Genomic DNA, 24,803 nt, shown 5'->3' on the forward strand with positions numbered 1-24,803 from the left:
CGTGTCTCGCATGGATTTGAAGCTAACTCGTTCGTTTCGCCTCCATTTGAAACTATGTCACTTATATCGCCAGTATTTGAAGCTAAATCATATGTGCCGCATGGATTTGAAGCTGAACCTACTACATGCATTGATTTGAAGCTAAATCTTGTGTATCGCATGGATTTGATGCTAAACCTTCTACATCGCATTGATTTGAAGCTAAATCATTTGTTTCGCATGGATTTGAAGCTAACTCGTTCGATTCGCCTGCATTTGAAGCTATATCACTTATATCGCAAGCATCTGAAGCTATATCATTTGTTTCCCATGAATTTGAAGCTAAACCTTCTACATCGCATTGATTTGCAGCTAAATCATGTGTTTCACATAAATTTGAAGCTATCTCGTTTGTTTCCCCTGCATTTGAAGCTATGTCACTTATATCGCAAGTATCTGACGCTAAATCATTTGTGTCGCATGGAATTGAAGCTAAACCTTCTACATCGCATTGATTTGAATCTAAACCTTCTACATCGCATTGATTTGAAGCTAAATTATGTGTTTCGCATGGAGTTGAAGCTAACTCGTTTGTTTCGCATTCATTTGAAATTATATCACTTATACCGCATGTATCTGATGCTAAATCATTTGTGTCGCATGGATTTGAAGCTAAACCGTCTACATCGCATTGATTTGAAGATTAGTCATGTGATTTGCATGGATTTGAAGCTAACTCGCGTTTGTTTCCCCTGCATTTGAAGCTATATCACTTATGTCGCAAGTATCTGACGCTAAATCATTTGTGTCGCATGGATTTGAAGCTAAACCTTCTACATCGCATTGATTTGAAGCTTAATCATGTGTTTTGCATGGATTTGAAGCTAAATCGTTTGTTTCCCCTGCATTTGAAGCTATATCACTTATATCGAAAGTACCTGACGCAAAATCATTTGTGTCGCATAGATTTGAAGCTAAACCTTCTACATCGCATTGATTTGAAGCTAGATCTACTACATTGTATTGATTTGACGCTAAACCTTCTACCTCATATTGTTTTGAAGCTAAACCTTCTACATCGCAATGATTTGCAGCTAAATCATGTGTTTCGCATGGATTTGAAGCTAACTCGTTCGTTTCGCCTGCAGTTGAATCTACATTACGTATGTCGCTAGTATTTGAAGCTAAATCATGTGTATCGCGTGGATTTTGAAGCTAACTCGTTTGATTAGTCTTCATTTGAATCTATATCACTTACACCCCAAGTGTTTGAAGCTATATGATTTGTTTCGCATGGATTTGAAGCTAAACCTTCTTCATCGCATTGATTTGCAGCTAAATCATGTGTTTCGCATGGATTTGAAGCTAACTCGTTCGTTGCGCATGCAGTTCACTCTAAATAACGTATATCACAAGTATTTGAACCTAAACCATTTGATTCGCATGAATTTGAAGCTAAGCCTTCTACTTCGCATTAATTGGAAGTTAAATCACGCGTTTTGCATGGATTTGAAGCTAAACCTTCTACATCGCCTTGATTTGAAGCTAAGTCATGTGTCTCGCATGGATTTGAAGCTAACTCGTTCGTTTCGCCTCCATTTGAAACTATGTCACTTATATCGCAAGTATTTGAAGCTAAATCATTTGTTTCGCATGGATTTGAATCTAAGCCTTGTCCTTCGAATTGATTTGAAGCTAAATCAAGTGTTTCGTATGGATTTGAAGCTAAACCTTCTACATCGCATTGATTTGAAGCTAAATCTTCAACATTCTATTGATTTGAAGCTAAACCTTCTACCTCTTATTGTTTTGAAGCTAAACCTTATACATCGCAATGATTTGCAGCTAAATCATGTGTTTCGCATGGATTTGAAGCTAACTCGTTCGTTTCGCCTGCAGTTGAATCTACATTACTTATGTCGCTAGTATTTGAAGCTAAATCATGTGTATCGCGTGGATTTTGAAGCTAACTCGTTTGATTAGTCTTCATTTGAATCTATATCACTTACACCCCAAGTGTTTGAAGCTATATGATTTGTTTCGCATGGATTTGAAGCTAAACCTTCTTCATCGCATTGATTTGCAGCTAAATCATGTGTTTCGCATGGATTTGAAGCTAACTCGTTCGTTGCGCATGCAGTTCACTCTAAATAACGTATATCACAAGTATTTGAACCTAAACCATTTGATTCGCATGAATTTGAAGCTAAGCCTTCTACTTCGCATTAATTGGAAGTTAAATCACGTGTTTTGCATGGATTTGAAGCTAAACCTTCTACATCGCCTTGATTTGAAGCTAAGTCATGTGTCTCGCATGGATTTGAAGCTAACTCGTTCGTTTCGCCTCCATTTGAAACTATGTCACTTATATCGCAAGTATTTGAAGCTAATTCATTTGTTTCGCATGGATTTGAATCTAAGCCTTGTCCTTCGAATTGATTTGAAGCTAAATCAAGTGTTTCGTATGGATTTGAAGCTAAACCTTCTACATCGCATTGATTTGAAGCTAAATCTTCAACATTCTATTGATTTGAAGCTAAACCTTCTACCTCTTATTGTTTTGAAGCTAAACCTTATACATCGCAATGATTTGCAGCTAAATCATGTGTTTCGCATGGATTTGAAGCTAACTCGATCGTTACGCCTGCAGTTGAAGCTACATCACTTATATCGCTAAAATTTGTAGCTAAATCATGCGTATCGCGTGGATTTTAAAGCTAACTCGTTTCATTAGTCTTCATTTGAAGCTATATCACATATACCCCAAGTGTTTGAAGCTATATCATTTGTTTCGCATGGATTTGAAGCTAAACCTTCTACATCGCATTGATTTGAAGCTATATCATTTGTTTCGCATGGATTTGAATCTAAGCCTTGTCCTTCGAATTGATTTGAAGCTAAATCATGTGTACCGCGTGGATTTTGAAGCTAACTCGTTTGATTAGTCTTCATTTGAAGCTATATCACTTATACCCCAAGTGTTTGAAGCTATATCATTTGTTTCGCATGGATTTGAAGCTAAACCTTCTACATCGCATTTATTTGAAGCTAAATCATGTGTTTCGCATGCAGTTGAAGCTAAGTCATGTCTTTCACAAGTATTTGAAGATGAACCATTTGAATCGCATTGATTTGAACCCGAGCCTTCTACTTCGCACTGATTTGCAGCTAAATAATGTGTTTCGCATGGATTTGAAGCTAAACCTTCTACATCGCATAGATTTGCAGCTGAATCATGTGTTTCGCATCGATTTGAAGCTGAACCTTCTACATCGCATTGATTTGAAGCTGAACCTTCTACATCGCATTGATTTGAAGCTAAATCATTTGTTTCGCATGGATTTGAATCTAAGCCTTGTCCTTCGAATTGATTTGAAGCAAAATCATGTGTTTCGTATGGATTTGAAGCTAAACCTTAACATCGCATTGATTTGAAGCTAAACCTTCTACATTCTATTGATTTGAAGCTAAACCTTCTACCTCTTATTGTTTTGAAGCTAAACCTTCTACATCGCAATGATTTGCAGCTAAATCATGTGTTTCGCATGGATTTGAAGCTAACTCGTTCGTTTCGCCTGCAGTTGAATCTACATTACTTATATCGCTAGTATTTGAAGCTAAATCATGTGTATCGCGAGGATTTTGAAGCTAACTCCTTTGATTAGTCTTCATTTGAAGCTATATCACTTACACCCCAAGTGTTTCAATCTATATCATTTGTTTCGCATGGATTTGAAGCTAAACCTTCTTCATCGCATTGATTTGCAGCTAAATCAAGCGTTTCGCATGGATTTGAAGCTAACTCGTTCGTTGCGCATGCAGTTCAATCTAAATAACGTATATCACAAGTATTTGAAGCTAAACCATTTGATTCGCATGGATTTGAAGCTAAGCCTTCTACTTCGCATTAATTGGTAGTTAAATCTCGTGTTTTGCATGGATTTGAAGCTAAACCTTCTACATCGCATTGATTTGAAGATTAATCGTGTGTTTCGCATAGATTTGAAGCTAACTCGTTAGTTTCGCATGCAGTTGTAGCTAAATAATTTATATCACAAGTATTTGTAGCTAAACCATTTGTGTCGCATGGAGTTGAAGTTACCTCGTTTGTTCCCCCTACTTTTGAAGCTATATCACTTATATCGCATGGATTTGAAGCTGAACCTACTACATCGCATTGATTTGAAGCTAAATCTTGTGTGTCGCATGAATTTGAAGCAAACCATCTACATCGCACTGATTTGAAGCTTAATCATGTGTATCGCATGGATTTGAAGCTAAGCCTTCTACATCACATTGATTTGAAGCTAAATCATGTGTATCGCTTGGATTTTGAAGCTAACTCGTTTGATTAGACTTCATTTGAAGCTATATCACTTACACCCCAACTGTTTGCAGCTATATCATTTGTTTCGCATGGATTTGAAGCTAAACCTTCTTCATCGCATTGATTTGCTGCCGAATCATGTGTTTCGCATTGATCTGAAGCTAACTCGTTCGTTGCGCATGCAGTTAAATCTAAATAACGTATATCACCAGTATTTGAAGCTAAACCATTTGATTCGCATGGATTTGAAGCTAAACCTTCTACATCCCATGGATTTGAAGCTAAATCTTGTGTTTGGCATGGATTTCAAGCTAAACCTTCTGCATCGCATTGATTTGCAGCTGAATCATGTGTTTCGCATGGATTTGAAGCTAACTCGTTTGTTTCGCATGCAGTTGTAGCTGAATAATGTATATCACAAGTATTTGTAGCTAAACCATTTGTTTCGCATGGATTTGAAGCAACGCCTTCTACTACGCATTGATTTGAAGCTAAATCACTTGTTTCTCATGGAATTGAAGCTACCTCGTTTGTTCCTCCGGCTTTTGAAGCTATATCACTGATATCGCATGGATTTGAAGCTGAACCTGCTACATCACATTGATTTGAAGCTAAATCTTGTGTATCGCATGGATTTGAAGCAAACCATCTACATCGCATTGATTTGCAGCTGAATCATGTGTTTCGCATGGATTTGAAGCTAACTCGTTCGATTCGCCTGTATTTGAAGCTAGATCACTTATATCGCAAGTATTTGAAGCAAAATCATCTGTTTCGCATGATTTGAAGCTAAACCTTCTACATCGCATTGATTTGCAGCTGAATCATGTGTTTCGCATCGATTTGAAGCTGAACCTTCTACATCGCATTGATTTGCAGCTGAATCATGTGTTTCTCATGGATTTGAAGCTAACTCGTTCGTTTCGCCTGCAGTTGAATCTACATCACTTATATCGGTAATATTTGTAGCTAAATCATGTGTATCGCTTGGATTTTGAAGCTAACTCGTTTGATTAGTCTTCATTTGAAGCTATATCACTTATACCCCAAGTGTTTGAAGCTATATCATTTGTTTCGCATGGATTTGAAGCTAAACCTTCTTCATCGCATTGATTTGAAGCTAAGTCATGTGTCTCGCATGGATTTGAAGCTAACTCGTTCTCTTTTCCTCCATTTGAAACTATGTAACCTATACCCCAAGTGTTTGCAGCTAAATCATATGTTTCGCGTGGATTTGAAGCTAAACCTTCTACATCGCATTGATTTGAAGCTAAGTCACGTGTCTCGCATGGATTTGAAGCTAACTCGTTCGTTTCGCCTCCATTTGAAACTATGTCACTTATATCGCAAGTATTTGAAGCTAAATCATATGTGCCGCATGGATTTGAAGCTGAACCTACTACATGCATTGATTTGAAGCTAAATCTTGTGTATCGCATGGATTTGATGCTAAACCTTCTACATCGCATTGATTTGCAGCTAAATCATGTGTTTCGCATAATTTTGAAGCTATCTCGTTTGTTTCCCCTGCATTTGAAGCTATGTCACTTATATCGCAAGTATCTGACGCTAAATCATTTGTGTCGCATGGAATTGAAGCTAAACCTTCTACATCGCATTGATTTGAATCTAAACCTTCTACATCGCATTGATTTGAAGCTAAATTATGTGTTTCGCATGGAGTTGAAGCTAACTCGTTTGTTTCGCATTCATTTGAAATTATATCACTTATACCGCATGTATCTGATGCTAAATCATTTGTGTCGCATGGATTTGAAGCTAAACCGTCTACATCGCATTGATTTGAAGATTAGTCATGTGTTTTGCATGGATTTGAAGCTAACTCGCGTTTGTTTCCCCTGCATTTGAAGCTATATCACTTATGTCGCAAGTATCTGACGCTAAATCATTTGTGTCGCATGGATTTGAAGCTAAACCTTCTACATCGCGTTGATTTGAAGCTTAATCATGTGTTTTGCATGGATTTGAAGCTAAATCGTTTGTTTCCCCTGCATTTGAAGCTATATCACTTATATCGAAAGTACCTGACGCAAAATCATTTGTGTCGCATAGATTTGAAGCTAAACCTACTACATCGCATTGATTTGAAGCTTAATCATGTGTTTTGCATGGATTTGATACTAACTCGTTTGTTTCCCCTGCATTTGAAGCTATATCACTTATATCGCAAGTATCTGACGCTAAATCATTTGTTTCCCATGGATTTGAAACTAAACCTACTACATCGCATTGATGTGCAGCTAAATCATGTGTTTCGCATTGATCTGAAGCTAACTCGTTCGTTGCGCATGCAGTTAAATCTAAATAACGTATATCACCAGTATTTGAAGCTAAACCATTTGATTCGCATGTATTTGAACCTAAATCTTCTACTTCCCATTGATTTGAAGTTAAATCATGTGTTACGCTTGGATTTGAAGATCACTCGTTTGTTCCGGCTGCATTTGAAGCTATATCACTTATATTCGCAAGTATTTGAAACTAAACCATTCGTTTCGCATGGATTTGAAGCTAATCCTTCTACTTCGCTTTGACTTGAAGTTAAATCACGTGTTTCTCATAGATTAGAAGATAACTCGTTTGGTTCGCATGCAGTGGAAGCTATATCACTTATATTCGCAAGTATTTGAAGCCAAATCATTCGGGTCGCATGGATTTGAAGCTAAGCCTTCTACTTCACATTGATTTGAAGCTAAATCATGTGTTTTGCATGGATTTGAAGATAACTCGTTTGTTTCGCATGCAGTTGAAGCTAAATCATGTATATCACAAGTATTTGATGCTAAACCATTCGTTTCGCATGGATTTAAAGCTATGCCTTCTACTTCGCATTGATTTGATACGAAATCATGTGTTTTGCTTGGATTTGAAGCCTACGCGTTTGTTTCACCTGCACTTGAAGCAAAATCATGTATATCACAAGTATTTGAAGCTAAATCATGTGTTTCGCATGGATTTGAAGCTATTGCGTTTGTTTCGCCTGCATTTGAAGCTATATCACTTATGTTCGCAAGCATTTTAAGCTAAACCATTCGATTCGCATGGATTTGAAGCTATGCCTTCTACTTCGCATTGATTTGAAGCTAAATCATGTGTTTCCCTGGATTTGAAGCTAACTCATTTGGTTCGCATGCAGTTGAAGCTAAATTATGTTTATCACAAGTATCTGAATCTAAACGATCTGTTTCGTAATTATATTAAGTTAAGAAGCTTAAACATGTGATTCGCAAGTATTTGAAGCTAAATCATGTGTTTCGCATGGAATTAAAGCTAAGCCTTCTACTTCGCATAGACTTGAAACTAAATCGTGTGATTCGCATGTATTTGAAGCTAAATCATGTGTTTCGTATCGATTTGAAGCTTACTTGTTTGTTTCGCCTGCATTTGAAGTTACATCACTTATATTCGCAAGTATTTGAAACTTAATGATTCGCTTCGCATGGATTTGAAGCTAAACCTTGTACTTCGCATTGATTTGAAGCTAAATCATGCGGTTCGCATGGATGTGAAGCTAATTCGATTGTTTCGCCTGCATTTGAAGCTATATCACTTATATTGCAATTATCTGAAGATAAATCCTTTGTTTCTCATGTATTTGAAGCTAAGCCTTCTACTTCGCATTGATTTGATGCTAAATCATGTGTTTCGCATGATTTGAAGCTAAACCTTCTACATCGCATCGATTTGCAGCTGAATCATGTGTTTCGCATCGATTTGAAGCTGAACCTTCTACATCGCATTGATTTGAAGCTAAATCATTTGTTTCGCATGGATTTGAATCTAAGCCTTGCCCTTCGAATTGATTTGAAGATAAATCATGTGTTCCGTATGGATTTGAAGCTAAACCTTCGACATCGCATTGATTTGAAGCTAAATCATGTGTTTCGCATGGATTTGAAGCTAACTCGTTCGTTTCGCCTGCAGTTGAATCTACATTACTTATATCGCTAGTATTTGAAGCTAAATCATGTGTATTCCGTGGATTTTGAAGCTAACTCGTTTGATTAGACTTCATTTGAAGCTATATCACTTACACCCCAACTGTTTGAAGCTATATCATTTGTTTCGCATGGATTTGAAGCTAAACCTTCTTCATCGCATTGATTTGCTGCCGAATCATGTGTTTCGCATTGATCTGAAGCTAACTCGTTCGTTGCGCATGCAGTTAAATCTAAATAACGTATATCACCAGTATTTGAAGCTAAACCATTTGATTCGCATGGATTTGAAGCTAAACCTTCTACATCCCATGGATTTGAAGCTAAATCTTGTGTTTGGCATGGATTTCAAGCTAAACCTTCTGCATCGCATTTATTTGCAGCTGAATCATGTGTTTCGCATGGATTTGAAGCTAACTCGTTTGTTTCGCATGCAGTTGTAGCTGAATAATGTATATCACAAGTATTTGTAGCTAAACCATTTGTTTCGCATGGATTTGAAGCAACGCCTTCTACTACGCATTGATTTGAAGCTAAATCACTTGTTTCTCATGGAATTGAAGCTACCTCGTTTGTTCCTCCGGCTTTTGAAGCTATATCACTGATATCGCATGGATTTGAAGCTGAACCTGCTACATCACATTGATTTGAAGCTAAATCTTGTGTATCGCATGGATTTGAAGCAAACCATCTACATCGCATTGATTTGCAGCTGAATCATGTGTTTCGCATGGATTTGAAGCTAACTCGTTCGATTCGCCTGTATTTGAAGCTAGATCACTTATATCGCAAGTATTTGAAGCAAAATCATCTGTTTCGCATGATTTGAAGCTAAACCTTCTACATCGCATTGATTTGCAGCTGAATCATGTGTTTCGCATCGATTTGAAGCTGAACCTTCTACATCGCATTGATTTGCAGCTGAATCATGTGTTTCTCATGGATTTGAAGCTAACTCGTTCGTTTCGCCTGCAGTTGAATCTACATCACTTATATCGGTAATATTTGTAGCTAAATCATGTGTATCGCTTGGATTTTGAAGCTAACTCGTTTGATTAGTCTTCATTTGAAGCTATATCACTTATACCCCAAGTGTTTGAAGCTATATCATTTGTTTCGCATGGATTTGAAGCTAAACTTTCTTCATCGCATTGATTTGAAGCTAAGTCATGTGTCTCGCATGGGTTTGAAGCTAACTCGTTCTCTTTTCCTCCATTTGAAACTATGTAACCTATACCCCAAGTGTTTGCAGCTAAATCATATGTTTCGCGTGGATTTGAAGCTAAACCTTCTACATCGCATTGATTTGAAGCTAAGTCACGTGTCTCGCATGGATTTGAAGCTAACTCGTTCGTTTCGCCTCCATTTGAAACTATGTCACTTATATCGCAAGTATTTGAAGCTAAATCATATGTGCCGCATGGATTTGAAGCTGAACCTACTACATGCATTGATTTGAAGCTAAATCTTGTGTATCGCATGGATTTGATGCTAAACCTTCTACATCGCATTGATTTGCAGCTAAATCATGTGTTTCGCATAATTTTGAAGCTATCTCGTTTGTTTCCCCTGCATTTGAAGCTATGTCACTTATATCGCAAGTATCTGACGCTAAATCATTTGTGTCGCATGGAATTGAAGCTAAACCTTCTACATCGCATTGATTTGAATCTAAACCTTCTACATCGCATTGATTTGAAGCTAAATTATGTGTTTCGCATGGAGTTGAAGCTAACTCGTTTGTTTCGCATTCATTTGAAATTATATCACTTATACCGCATGTATCTGATGCTAAATCATTTGTGTCGCATGGATTTGAAGCTAAACCGTCTACATCGCATTGATTTGAAGATTAGTCATGTGTTTTGCATGGATTTGAAGCTAACTCGCGTTTGTTTCCCCTGCATTTGAAGCTATATCACTTATGTCGCAAGTATCTGACGCTAAATCATTTGTGTCGCATGGATTTGAAGCTAAACCTTCTACATCGCATTGATTTGAAGCTTAATCATGTGTTTTGCATGGATTTGAAGCTAAATCGTTTGTTTCCCCTGCATTTGAAGCTATATCACTTATATCGAAAGTACCTGACGCAAAATCATTTGTGTCGCATAGATTTGAAGCTAAACCTACTACATCGCATTGATTTGAAGCTTAATCATGTGTTTTGCATGGATTTGATACTAACTCGTTTGTTTCCCCTGCATTTGAAGCTATATCACTTATATCGCAAGTATCTGACGCTAAATCATTTGTTTCCCATGGATTTGAAACTAAACCTACTACATCGCATTGATGTGCAGCTAAATCATGTGTTTCGCATTGATCTGAAGCTAACTCGTTCGTTGCGCATGCAGTTAAATCTAAATAACGTATATCACCAGTATTTGAAGCTAAACCATTTGATTCGCATGTATTTGAACCTAAATCTTCTACTTCCCATTGATTTGAAGTTAAATCATGTGTTACGCTTGGATTTGAAGATCACTCGTTTGTTCCGGCTGCATTTGAAGCTATATCACTTATATTCGCAAGTATTTGAAACTAAACCATTCGTTTCGCATGGATTTGAAGCTAATCCTTCTACTTCGCTTTGACTTGAAGTTAAATCACGTGTTTCTCATAGATTAGAAGATAACTCGTTTGGTTCGCATGCAGTGGAAGCTATATCACTTATATTCGCAAGTATTTGAAGCCAAATCATTCGGTTCGCATGGATTTGAAGCTAAGCCTTCTACTTCACATTGATTTGAAGCTAAATCATGTGTTTTGCATGGATTTGAAGATAACTCGTTTGTTTCGCATGCAGTTGAAGCTAAATCATGTATATCACAAGTATTTGATGCTAAACCATTCGTTTCGCATGGATTTAAAGCTATGCCTTCTACTTCGCATTGATTTGATACGAAATCATGTGTTTTGCTTGGATTTGAAGCCTACGCGTTTGTTTCACCTGCACTTGAAGCAAAATCATGTATATCACAAGTATTTGAAGCTAAATCATGTGTTTCGCATGGATTTGAAGCTATTGCGTTTGTTTCGCCTGCATTTGAAGCTATATCACTTATGTTCGCAAGCATTTTAAGCTAAACCATTCGATTCGCATGGATTTGAAGCTATGCCTTCTACTTCGCATTGATTTGAAGCTAAATCATGTGTTTCCCTGGATTTGAAGCTAACTCATTTGGTTCGCATGCAGTTGAAGCTAAATTATGTTTATCACAAGTATCTGAATCTAAACGATCTGTTTCGTAATTATATTAAGTTAAGAAGCTTAAACATGTGATTCGCAAGTATTTGAAGCTAAATCATGTGTTTCGCATGGAATTAAAGCTAAGCCTTCTACTTCGCATAGACTTGAAACTAAATCGTGTGATTCGCATGTATTTGAAGCTAAATCATGTGTTTCGTATCGATTTGAAGCTTACTTGTTTGTTTCGCCTGCATTTGAAGTTACATCACTTATATTCGCAAGTATTTGAAACTTAATGATTCGCTTCGCATGGATTTGAAGCTAAACCTTGTACTTCGCAATGATTTGAAGCTAAATCATGCGGTTCGCATGGATGTGAAGCTAATTCGATTGTTTCGCCTGCATTTGAAGCTATATCACTTATATTGCAATTATCTGAAGATAAATCCTTTGTTTCTCATGTATTTGAAGCTAAGCCTTCTACTTCGCATTGATTTGATGCTAAATCATGTGTTTCGCATGATTTGAAGCTAAACCTTCTACATCGCATCGATTTGCAGCTGAATCATGTGTTTCGCATCGATTTGAAGCTGAACCTTCTACATCGCATTGATTTGAAGCTAAATCATTTGTTTCGCATGGATTTGAATCTAAGCCTTGTCCTTCGAATTGATTTGAAGCTAAATCATGTGTTTCGTATGGATTTGAAGCTAAACCTTAACATCGCATTGATTTGAAGCTAAACCTTCTACATTCTATTGATTTGAAGCTAAACCTTCTACCTCCTATTGTTTTGAAGCTAAACCTTATACATCGCAATGATTTGCAGCTAAATCATGTGTTTCGCATGGATTTGAAGCTAACTCGTTTGATTAGTCTGCATTTGAAGCTATATCACTTATACCCCAAGTGTTTGAAGCTAAATCATATGTTTCGCGTGGATTTGAAGCTAAACCTACTACATCGCATTGATTTGAAGCTAAGTCATGTGTCTCCCATGGATTTGAAGCTAACTCGTTCGTTTCGCCTCCATTTGAAACTATGTCACTTATATCGCAAGTATTTGAAGCTAAATCATATGTGCCGCATGGATTTGAAGCTGAACCTACTACATCGCATTGATTTGAATCTAAATCTTGTGTATCGCACGGATTTGAAGCTAAACCTTCTACATCGCATTGATTTGAAGCTAAATAATTTGTTTCGCATGGATTTGAATCTAAGCCTTGTCCTTCGAATTCATTTGAAGCTAAATCAAGTGTTTCGTTTGGATTTGAAGCTAAACCTTCTACATCGCATTGATTTGAAGCTAGATCTACTACATTCTATTGATTTGACGCTAAACCTTCTACCTCTTATTGTTTTAAAGCTAAACCTTCTACATCGCAATGATTTGCAGCTAAATCATGTGTTTCGCATGGATTTGAAGCTAACTCGTTCGTTTCGCCTGCAGTTGAATCTACATTACTTATATCGCTAGTATTTGAAGCTAAATCATGTGTATCGCGAGGATTTTGAAGCTAACTCGTTTGATTAGTCTGCATTTGAAGCTATATCACTTATACCCCAAGTGTTTGAAGCTAAATCATATATTTCGCGTGAATTTGAAGCTAAATCATGTGTTTCGCATGATTTGAAGCTAAACCTTCTACATCGCATTGATTTGCTGCTGAATCATGTGTTTCGCATCGATTTGAGGCTGAACCTTCTACATCGCATTGATTTGCAGCTGAATCATGTGTTTCGCATGGATTTGAAGCTAACTCGTTCGATTCGCCTGCATTTGAAGCTATATCACTTATATCGCAAGCATCTGAAGCTATATCATTTCTTTCCCATGGATTTGAAGCTAAACCTTCTACATCGCATTGATTTGCAGCTAAATCATGTGTTTCGCATAAATTTGAAGCTAACTCGTTTGTTTCCCCTGCATTTGAAGCTATGTCACTTATATCGCAAGTATCTGACGCTAAATCATTTGTGTCGCATGGATTTGAAGCTAAACCTTCTACATCGCATTGATTTGAAGCTTAATCATGTGTTTTGCATGGATTTGAAGCTAAATCGTTTGTTTCCCCTGCATTTGAAGCTATATCACTTATATCGAAAGTACCTGACGCAAAATCATTTGTGTCGAATAGATTTGAAGCTAAACCTTCTACATCGCATTGATTTGAAGCTTAATCATGTGTTTTGCATGGATTTGATACTAACTCGTTTGTTTCCCCTGCATTTGAAGCTATATCACTTATATCGCAAGTATCTGACGCTAAATCATTTGTTTCCCATGGATTTGAAACTAAACCAACTACATCGCATTGATGTGCAGCTAAATCATGTGTTTTGTATGGATTTGAAGCTAACTCGTTCGTTGCGCATGCAGTTAAATCTAAATTACGTATATCACAAGTATATGTAGCTAAACCATTTGTTTCGCATGGATTTTAATCTAAGCCTTGTACTTCGAGTCGATTTGAATCTAAATCATGTGTTTCGCATGGATTTGAAGCTAAATCTTCTACATCGCATTGATTTGAAGCTAAATTATGTCTTTCGCTTGGATTTTACGCTAAATCTTTTACATCGCATGGATTTGAAGCTAATTCGTTCGTTGCGCATGCAGTTAAATCTAAATAACGTATATCACAAGTATTTGTACCTAAACCATTTGCTTCGAATGGATTAGAAGCTAAACCTTCTACATCGCATTGATTTGAAGCTTATTCGTGTGATTTGCATGGATTTGAAGCTAACACGTTTGTTTCGCATGCAGTTGAAGATAAATCATGTATATCACAAGTATCTGAAGTTCAACCATTTGTTTCGAATGTATTTGAACCTAAATCTTCTACTTCGCATTGATTTGAAGCTAAATCATGTGTTACGCTTGGATTTGAAGATCACTCGTTTGTTCCGGCTGCATTTGAAGCTATATCACTTATATTCGCAAGTATTTGAAACTAAACCATTCGTTTCGCATGGATTTGAAGCTAATCCTTCTACTTCGCTTTGACTTGAAGTTAAATCACGTGTTTCTCATAGATTAGAAGATAACTCGTTTGGTTCGCATGCAGTGGAAGCTATATCACTTATATTCGCAAGTATTTGAAGCCAAATCATTCGGTTCGCATGGATTTGAAGCTAAGCATTCTACTTCACATTGATTTGAAGCTAAATCATGTGTTTTGCATGGATTTGAAGATAACTCGTTTGTTTCGCATGCAGTTGAAGCTAAATCATGTATATCACAAGTATTTGATGCTAAACCATTCGTTTCGCATGGATTTAAAGCTATGCCTTCTACTTCGCATTGATTTGAAACGAAATCATGTGTTTTGCTTGGATTTGAAGCCTACGCGTTTGTTTCACCTGCACTTGAAGCAAAATCATGTATATCACAAGTATTTGAAGCTAAATCATGTGTTTCGCATGGATTTGAAGCTATTGCGTTTGTTTCGCCTGCATTTGAAGCTATATCACTTATGTTCGCAAGCATTTTAAGCTAAACCATTCGATTCGCATGGATTTGAAGCTATGCCTTCTACTTCGCATTGATTTGAAGCTAAATCATGTGTTTCCCTGGATTTGAAGCTAACTCATTTGGTTCGCATGCAGTTGAAGCTAAATTATGTTTATCACAAGTATCTGATTCTAAACGATCTGTTTCGTAATTATATTAAGTTAAGAAGCTTAAACATGTGATTCGCAAGTATTTGAAGCTAAATCATGTGTTTCGCATGGAATTAAAGCTAAGCCTTCTACTTCGCATAGACTTGAAACTAAATCGTGTTATTCGCATGTATTTGAAGCTAAATCATGTATTTCGTATCGATTTGAAGCTTACTTGTTTGTTTCGCCTGCATTTGAAGTTACATCACTTATATTCGCAAGTATTTGAAACTTAATGATTCGCTTCGCATGGATTTGAAGCTAAACCTTGTACTTCGCATTGATTTGAAGCTAAATCATGCGGTTCGCATGGATGTGAAGCTAATTCGATTGTTTCGCCTGCATTTGAAGCTATATCACTTATATTGCAATTATCTGAAGATAAATCCTTTGTTTCTCATGTATTTGAAGCTAAGCCTTCTACTTCGCATTGATTTGATGCTAAATCATGTGTTTCGCATGATTTGAAGCTAAACCTTCTACATCGCATCGATTTGCAGCTGAATCATGTGTTTCGCATCGATTTGAAGCTGAACCTTCTACATCGCATTGATTTGAAGCTAAATCATTTGTTTCGCATGGATTTGAATCTAAGCCTTGTCCTTCGAATTGATTTGAAGCAAAATCATGTGTTTCGTATGGATTTGAAGCTAAACCTTAACATCGCATTGATTTGAAGCTAAACCTTCTACATTCTATTGATTTGAAGCTAAACCTTCTACCTCCTATTGTTTTGAAGCTAAACCTTATACATCGCAATGATTTGCAGCTAAATCATGTGTTTCGCATGGATTTGAAGCTAACTCGTTCGTTTCGCCTGCAGTTGAATCTGCATTACTTATATCGCTAGTATTTGAAGCTAAATCATGTGTATCGCGAGGATTTTGAAGCTAACTCCTTTGATTAGTCTTCATTTGAAGCTATATCACTTACACCCCAAGTGTTTCAATCTATATCATTTGTTTCGCATGGATTTGAAGCTAAACCTTCTTCATCGCATTGATTTGCAGCTAAATCATGTGTTTCGCATGGATTTGAAGCTAAACCTTCTACATCGCATTGATTTGCAGCTGAATCATGTGTTTCGCATGGATTTGAAGCTAAACCTTCTACATCGCACTGATTTGAAGCTAAGTCATGTGTCTCGCATGGATTTGAAGCTAACTCGTTCGATTCGCCTGTATTTGAAGCAAGATCACTTATATCGCAAGTATTTGATGCTAAATCATGTGTTTCGCATGATTTGAAGCTAAACCTTCTACATCGCATCGATTTGCAGCTGAATCATGTGTTTCGCATCGATTTGAAGCTAAGCCTTCTACTTCACATTGATTCGAAGCTAAATCATGTGTTTTGCATGGATTTGAAGATAACTCGTTTGTTTCGCATGCAGTTGAAGCTAAATTATGTATATCACAAGTATTTGATGCTAAACCATTCGTTTCGCATGGATTTAAAGCTATGCCTTCTACTTCGCATTGATTTGAAACGAAATCATGTGTTTTGCTTGGATTTGAAGCCTACGCGTTTGTTTCACCTGCACTTGAAGCAAAATCATGTATATCACAAGTATTTGAAGCTAAATCATGTGTTTCGCATGGATTTGAAGCTATTGCGTTTGTTTCGCCTGCATTTGAAGCTATATCACTTATGTTCGCAAGCATTTTAAGCTAAACCATTCGATTCGCATGGATTTGAAGCTATGCCTTCTACTTCGCATTGATTTGAAGCTAAATCATGTGTTTCCCTGGATTTGAAGCTAACTCATTTGGTTCGCATGCAGTTGAAGCTAAATTACGTTTATCACAAGTATCTGAATCTAAACGATCTGTTTCGTAATTATATTAAGTTAAGAAGCTTAAACATGTGATTCGCAAGTATTTGAAGCTAAATCATGTGTTTCGCATGGAATTAAAGCTAAGCCTTCTACTTCGCATTGATTTGAAGGTAAATCATGTGTTTCGCATGGATTTGAAGCTAACTCGTTTGTTTTTCCAGCATTTGAAGCTATATTACTTATATTCGCAAGTATTTGAAGCTAAACCATTCGTTACGCATGGATTTGAAGCTAAGCCTTCTACTTCGCATAGACTTGAAACTAAATCGTGTGATTCGCACGGATTTGAAGCTAACTCGTTCGTTTCGCATGCAGTTGAAGCTAATTCATGTATAACACAAATATTTGAAGCTAAACCATGTGTTTCGCATGTATTTGAAGCTAAATCACGTGTTTCGTATCGATTTGAAGCTTACTTGTTTGTTTCGCCTGCATTTGAAGTTACATCACTTATATTCGCAAGTATTTGAAACTTAATGATTCGCTTCGCATGGATTTGAAGCTAAACCTTGTACTTCGCATTGATTTGAAGCTAAATCATGCGGTTCGCATGGATGTGAAGCTAATTCGATTGTTTCGCCTGCATTTGAAGCTATATCACTTATTGTTTTTCCGCGTATTTGATATTCGCGGTTCCCTATGACTTTTCAAGATGCTAGGGATAATAAGCTGAGTTTCGTTTTTCTTAACTTGGAATATATTTGAACATTCAACTTCACATCGATATAGAGTATAATTTTTAGAGTGTAGACTATTCCGTGTTCGGGTTGATGGTAGAATGAATGTTGTGTGTTGTGTCTTCTCGGAGGTAAGTTCGGTGTGGGTGTGTTCTAAGTTTGGGACAGTCGGATTTGTGGATTATTCATTTTTTGCGAGGAGTGAGGGAAACGGTCGCCCTGACTGATTGGAGTACAAAATTAGAAAGGTGACCGCCCCAAACTAAGGGTCACCCGCAGGTAGTGTTCGTGCCCTCGGGTGACGCCCGCGAAGTAATCCGAGTGTCCCAAGGATAAGCCGTAGCAAACAATGATCCGGAAAATGCCTCTTCTCGGTGGAACATGCATATCGTAAAAAACGGCTAGAATTGACATCTGGTGACCAACTGTGGGTCATAAAAGAAAATACTTGAATAAAAGACGGAAATGGCTTTCAACGAAATTGTTTACTACGGGTGTTCTGGCATTTCGATTGCTTCGTCCAAAATACGTTATTTCCTAGGGCCTTCGGTCCCTGGGTTATCCACATCTGGCGATTTTCCTCTACCCAGGGATGGACGTAAATGGTCAGTAATGTTTGACTCGAGGACAACATTTTTCCTTGCTTGATTTATAAGGGTTCCGTCATACAACGGAACATTCTCCCCCCGTTGAGAGGGTACTGATCAAGATCAAGTTGACAGATATGTGTGATGGTGAGTGGTTGTTTATGTTTGTAAGTGTGAATTTACTTGGCTAATATTAAGATATGTATGATTGGGAACTTAAAATACTACATTACAATGTTGGCGACGCTTGGTATGGAATAGGAGTGTTGCCTTAAGACCTACAAGATTAACAATAGTGAAACCTTTTTCCTATTCACATATTTCATGTCCTCTCATGGTTAAATTGTTCTTTCGTGGTTGCTCCTCCGATTGACACAATAACGGCACTAGTTTTTTCACGCTCCGGTCGAACACGTTCGAGGCTGTCCTGACAGTAACTACGCGAACAATGCCGTCGGAGCCTGGGTGAGTTTTAATGATTCGTCCGAGAGGCCATTGCATTGAGGGTACGTTGTCTTCTCTGAGCAGAACGATTGCACCTTCGATGATGGGATGTTGACCCCTGGTCCATTTATTGCGATTTGCCAATTCGTTCAGATACTCACGATGCCAGCGCTTCCAGAAATGTTGTTTCAATTGTTGAACACGCTGCCATGCTGATAATCGATTTGCAGTGGTTCCTTGTAGATCGCGATCGCGCAAGCTCGTGAGTGCATCACCGATGAGGAAATGACCTGGAGTGAGTGCGAGGAGGTCGGAGGGATCTGAAGAAAGTGGAGTGAGGGGTCGAGAGTTGAGGATAGCTTCGACATCTATAATCAGTGTATTAAGCCCTTCAAATGTGAGTAACTCGGAACCTACGACGCGTTTTAGATGATATTTAAAAGATTTGACCGCAGCTTCCCATAAGCCTCCAAAATGTGGAGCCTGTGGAGGAATAAAATGCCAATTGATGGCTCGTTCAATGAGGAAGGTGTTGATTTTTTTGAGATGGTCGTCAGATCGTAAGAGTTCTCGGAGTTCTCGTAGCTCATTATTGGCTCCCTTGAAATTTGTACCGTTATCTGAATATAAGTTCACACAAAATCCCCTTCTTGCGATGAATCGACGTAATGCTGCAATGAATGCTTCGCTGGTTAGGTCACTGACTAGTTCAAGATGAATCGCTTTTATTGCGAGACAAACAAAGACTGCCACATAAACCTTGACTCGACCGCGGTTGCGATGTTGTTTTTCTTTGATAAAAAAAGGTCCGCAGTAGTCGATTCCTACGTTTGTGAATGGACACGATTCTGTCACTCGTGCTATTGGTAGATTACCCATAATATATTCCACGGATGGAGGACTTGCTCGCCGGCAACGTACACATCCATGAATGGTTCTCCATACCAGACTTCTACCGTCTATTGGCCAGTATGTTCGTCTTAGTGAATATAACGTGGTTTGTGCTCCCGCATGTAGAAGATTCTTGTGTTCATTCATAATGATGCAGGTGGTGATATGTGATTTTGGAAGGAGAATTGGATGTTTTTGCGAGTAGGTCAGAGTTGAGTTTTTGAGACGTCCTCCCACTCTCAGAAGTCCGTCTTGATCGAGAAATGGATTCAATTTGGCCAGTTTTCCGTGTAGATAGGGATCCGATTGACGACGAAGCGCCAGTATTTCTGTTTTGAAATACATTTCTTGGAGCATTCTGAGGATGGTAACCCTTGATTGGGATAGTTCAGAGACAGTCAGGCTTCCCTTAATGATTCGACCCGGCCTCCATCGCCGACAGAGTGCTATGACTCGCACCAATTTTGTCCATGACGAATACCGTTCGAGGATTTTCGCGTCTTTGGTGACAGGAATTGTTGCCATGCAAATTGCGATTTTTCGCTCCGGATCGTTAGTGTGTGGAACTGATTCCCAAGTAGGCCAGTGCGAGTGCTCTTGTTGGAGCCAAGATGGTCCGTTCTGCCAAACGGATGATTGTAAAAAGTCTTTAATTGTTTGACCCCGCGACAACAAATCTGCAGGGTTGTCTGTAGAACTGACGTGGCGCCAATCTGTGATGGTTGTAGTAGATTGAATTTCAGACACTCTGTTGGCGACGAAGGTTTTTAAGGTGTGTGGTGAGGATCTCAACCAGTGTAAAACTATCGTGGAATCTGTCCAATATACTGTGCGTTCGATCTGCAGGCCTAGTGCCTTCTTCACGGTGGTCATGAGCGATGCTAGCAACACCGACCCACATAATTCAAGTCGCGGAATGGATTTGCTCTTTAAAGGTGCGACTCTGGATTTTGCGACTAGAAGTTCCACGATTGTCTCCCCGTGATTGTTCTGAGATCGAATATACACGCAGGCCCCATAGGCCCTTTCGCTAGCATCGCAGAACCCATGTAGTTCAATGTTGGATGCAGATTGAATGACGGTTTTTCGTCGGAATCTTGCCTGGTTGAGCAGAGGTAATTGAGAGTAATATTGACTCCATTTATTGTGTATTGCCATGGGTAAGGATTCGTCCCAATCGATTCTTAAAGTCCAGAGCTCCTGAAGGATTAGTTTTGCCGTAATGATGACTGGTCCTAATAGGCCTAGAGGGTCGTAAATTTTTGCAATTTCTGAACTAATAAAGCGTTTGGTGGCGCGGGGTGTGTGGAGAATGGGTCTAACAGTGTAGGTGATGGAGTCATCTGCCGAATTCCAGACTATCCCTAAAGTTTTGACTATTGATGATTCGCCTAAATGTAATTGTTGATTTATGTTTTCGTCGGGTAGATCTTCGAGTAAACGTTTGTCGTTGGATGCCCATTGCCTGATGTGCAACCCTGCTGTGTTGAGTAATGATGTTAGTTCCTTGCGCAATGAGATGGCTTCTTGGATCGTGGGGGTTCCAGTTATCAGATCGTCTACATAGAAATCTTGTTTTAAAACTTTGGACGCCTGGGGAAACCGGTGATGTTCATCGTCCGCTAATTGGGTTAAGCATCGTATGGCCAAATAGGGCGCTGCTGATAGTCCGAACGTGACGGTGTTCAGTTGGAAGGTCTTAATGCTGTCGTTATGGTCTCGCCAGAGTACTTGTTGAAATTTCCTATCTTCTGGACGTATTAAAAATTGTCGGTACATCTTTTCGATGTCACCAGTGACAACGTATTGATATGTGCGGAATCTCAGGAGAATATACAATAAGTCATCTTGGATTTTGGGGCCAGTATGTAATACGTCGTTGAGTGATAGACCCGTGCTTGAGGCAGCTGATCCGTCGAAAACGATGCGGAGCTTGGTGGTTTGGCTGGACATCTTGAGTACCCCGTGGTGTGCAAGGTAATAGCCTTCGTTGGTATCAGGGATCTCGGACATGTGGCCAAGATCCAAATATTCCTTAAAAATAGCTTCGTACTGATGATTTAACTCCGGATCTCGTTTTAACTTTCTTTCTAAGGATAGAAATCGTTTATAGGCTGCTGACTTCGATTCTCCGAGTTTTGGTTTGTCGTTGTTGAATGGAAGTGATACGACGTATCTTCCTTCCGCGTTTCGTGTGATCGTGTTTTTGAAATATTCCTCACATGCTGTTTCTGCTTCTGAGAAATGAGGTATTTGTGGACCGTCTTCAATTTCCCAAAAACGTGTGAGATCGAACTGGAGTGATGTGTGTGTGTGGCATGAAGCACTTCTTATTGGTTTGAATGTGGGTGCGCTCCCCCCGATTACCCAACCCAACATTGTTTTCTGAAGATATAGGTCTGGGTCATCGGGTTGTGAAAGATTGATCTGACCTACACTTAAAATGGATAATGCCGTGCCGGCCCCTAACAGCATGTCGATTGGTGCCGGGCGGTGGAACGTAGGATCTGCGAGTTCGATGTTTCTTGGGATGTTTAGGGTAGCGCGATCAATTGTATCGCCTGGAATTGCGGTTGCAATGTTGGGCACGACTAAAAAGGTGAGAGTTCGCTGATAGTTCTTGATTCTGGAACGGATGGTGGCCTTGACGATGTGTTTCGCCACAGTAGTGAGAGTATCGAGCGCGCCGACCGGAATAGAACAATGTTTTAGAGGTAAGGAGAGTTTCTTTGCAAGATCTTGTGTCATGAAGTTTGTGGTCGAGCAGGTGTCGATTAAAGCCCGGCATGTCACTGGTTTATGTGTCTTACTGATAGCGTGGATGATTGCCGTAACCAAAAGGTCGTTTGATTGGGAGTCTACAATAAAAATGTTGTGAGTGTCCCTGTCCCTTGAGATCCCACGAGGAAATAGTCACCGATTGCACAAAGGTTGGTCTGGCTCAGTGATTTCTTCTTGTGGAGCTGTAGTTGATATGGCTGTGTGTGTGGTCGTAGTTGCGGAAGTGGAGGGTTTCTGATTCACCGTATGGTTTGGTTGATGTATAAGAGTGCGGTGACGTTGGTTGCAAATTCGGCATGTGAAAATCGAGCGGCATATGTTAGTGGTGTGGCCAGGTCGTAAACAATTGTGGCACAATGAATTTTTTGTAGCATTTTCTAATCGCGTAGTGGGGGAAGCTGAATTGAAGACTTCACAATCCCGAACCATGTGTGACCCGTTGCAGATTGGACATTGCGCAGCTTTGGCGGTGAAAAATGTCTGCGTCTTCGAGTAGTTTGCGTGGATACTTTTAGGAGATGTATTTACTGAGGGGTGACGAGCTCTGGAGATTAGATTGGTTCCGTTGACAACTATTGAACAGTTTGCTCGTTTTCGTAGGAATTTGATGAGGTGCGTGTATGATGGCATTTGCTTGTCTGGTAACGTGAGTTCCCATTGCAAAATTGTATCTGAATTGAGTTTTGATAGGATTGTTGATATAAGAAGTGTGTTCCAAGTTGCTACGGGTTCCCCGAGATTGTTTAGTGCGCGTAGATGTTGATTCAAGGTGTCTAGTAAATCGTCGATTGCTTCGGGTGTGTCTTTTGCGAGCTTCGGAATCTCTCGAATCGCATCACAATGTCGTAAAAGGGTTTTGCGTGGACAGTCGAATTTTTCTTTCAGTATTTCAATCGCGGCAGGATAGTTCACATCGGTCGTTGTTAACGATTTGATGCATGCGGCGGCTTTCCCGGTGAGGGTTGATCTTAGGTATTGCAATTTTTGCACTGAGGTGAGGTTTTCGTTGCGGTCGATCGTCGATGAAAACAGGTCGTAGAAGGATGACCAATTTTCAATGGTTCCGTCGAACGTCGGTAATCGCATCTCCGGTAATTTTACGGCTATGGGGGCTGATATGATAGATGCTGGTGACTCAGTAAGGTTGTTGCGCGTGGTGTTCAGTGACTCGTCGTGTTGAAGAATTCGTTTTGCACGAGCTACAACTGCGTAATAATCGCATTGGATCTCTGATCGTCGCGTTTCTTCCGATGAATCTAGCGTTTCTATATCAAATTGTATATCATCGAACCGATTCCATGATTTAACAAGTCCATTGAGATGTTCTGTGATTAATAGTTTATCGCAGTGATCTGGATCTTGTGAATTGTCCAGAACTCTGGTAAGTGTTGTAATTTGACCGATAATATTACCACGTTTGCGGCGTAACGTGCTGATTTGGATGTCTGCGGAAGCCATTGTAGGAAAACGGGACGCGATATGGGAATCGATGATGCTATGAATGAGCCTACCTTTGTGATGCGAAGAATTGAATGATTGGATTTCGCTGACGTTCCTGTTTCCTTGTAGCTCTGAAGGCGGATGTGTACTAGGATTTCAGAGTTGCTAGCGTGGATCGGCCTGATACTGGTGGTGTTATGATCCTATGAATGATCGTCTGTTGGTTGTGTTGTCGATGTCTGTTGAATTCACAAACACTAAATCCGGCTCGAAGGACCAATGTTTTTCCGCGTATTTGATATTCGCGGTTCCCTATGACTTTTCAAGATGCTAGGGATAATAAGCTGAGTTTCGTTTTTCTTAACTTGGAATATATTTGAACATTCAACTTCACATCGATATAGAGTATAATTTTTAGCGTGTAGACTATTCCGTGTTCGGGTTGATGGTAGAATGAATGTTGTGTGTTGTGTCTTCTCGGAGGTAAGTTCGGTGTGGGTGTGTTCTAAGTTTGGGACAGTCAGATTTGTGGATTATTCATTTTTTGCGAGGAGTGAGGGAAACGGTCGCCCTGACTGATTGGAGTACAAAATTAGAAAGGTGACCGCCCCAAACTAAGGGTCACCCGCAGGTAGTGTTCGTGCCCTCGGGTGACGCCCGCGAAGTAATCCGAGTGTCCCAAGGATAAGCCGTAGCAAACAATGATCCGGAAAATGCCTCTTCTCGGTGGAACATGCATATCATAAAAAACGGCTAGAATTGACATCTGGTGACCAACTGTGGGTCATAAAAGAAAATACTTGAATAAAAGACGGAAATGGCTTTCAACGAAATTGTTTACTACGGGTGTTCTGGCATTTCGATTGCTTCGTCCAAAATACGTTATTTCCTAGGGCCTTCGGTCCCTGGGTTATCCACATCTGGCGATTTTCCTCTACCCAGGGATGGACGTAAATGGTCAGTAATGTTTGACTCGAGGACAACATTTTTCCTTGCTTGATTTATAAGGGTTCCGTCAT

The 24,803-nt window shown here is 39.2% G+C and overlaps 1 protein-coding gene across 1 annotated transcript; it reads right to left on the reverse strand.

The window, feature by feature from the left end:
* Window positions 1–18,537: 18,537 nt before the first annotated feature.
* On the reverse strand, window positions 18,538–23,802 carry LOC143263181 (uncharacterized). Its single transcript, XM_076528339.1, has 2 exons — window positions 22,481–23,802; window positions 18,538–22,372 (listed from the first exon to the last, which is right to left on the reverse strand). Exons 1-2 carry the CDS (start codon window positions 23,800–23,802, stop codon window positions 18,538–18,540), a joined length of 5,157 nt encoding a protein of 1,718 aa, XP_076384454.1.
* Between the last annotated feature and the right edge of the window lie 1,001 nt (window positions 23,803–24,803).

The sequence above is a fragment of the Megalopta genalis genome, unplaced genomic scaffold, assembly GCF_051020955.1.
Source record: "Megalopta genalis isolate 19385.01 unplaced genomic scaffold, iyMegGena1_principal scaffold0357, whole genome shotgun sequence".
Taxonomy (NCBI): domain Eukaryota; kingdom Metazoa; phylum Arthropoda; class Insecta; order Hymenoptera; family Halictidae; genus Megalopta; species Megalopta genalis.

Bases quoted from the DNA above. Each gene is read 5' to 3' on its own strand.
- LOC143263181 (XM_076528339.1), bottom strand. From the start codon at position 23,802: ATGGCTTCCGCAGACATCCAAATCAGCACGTTACGCCGCAAACGTGGT. The intron at 22,373-22,480 runs GTGACTATTTCC...CCACGCTATCAG, and splicing joins GACCAACCTTTGTGCAATCG to TAAGACACATAAACCAGTGA.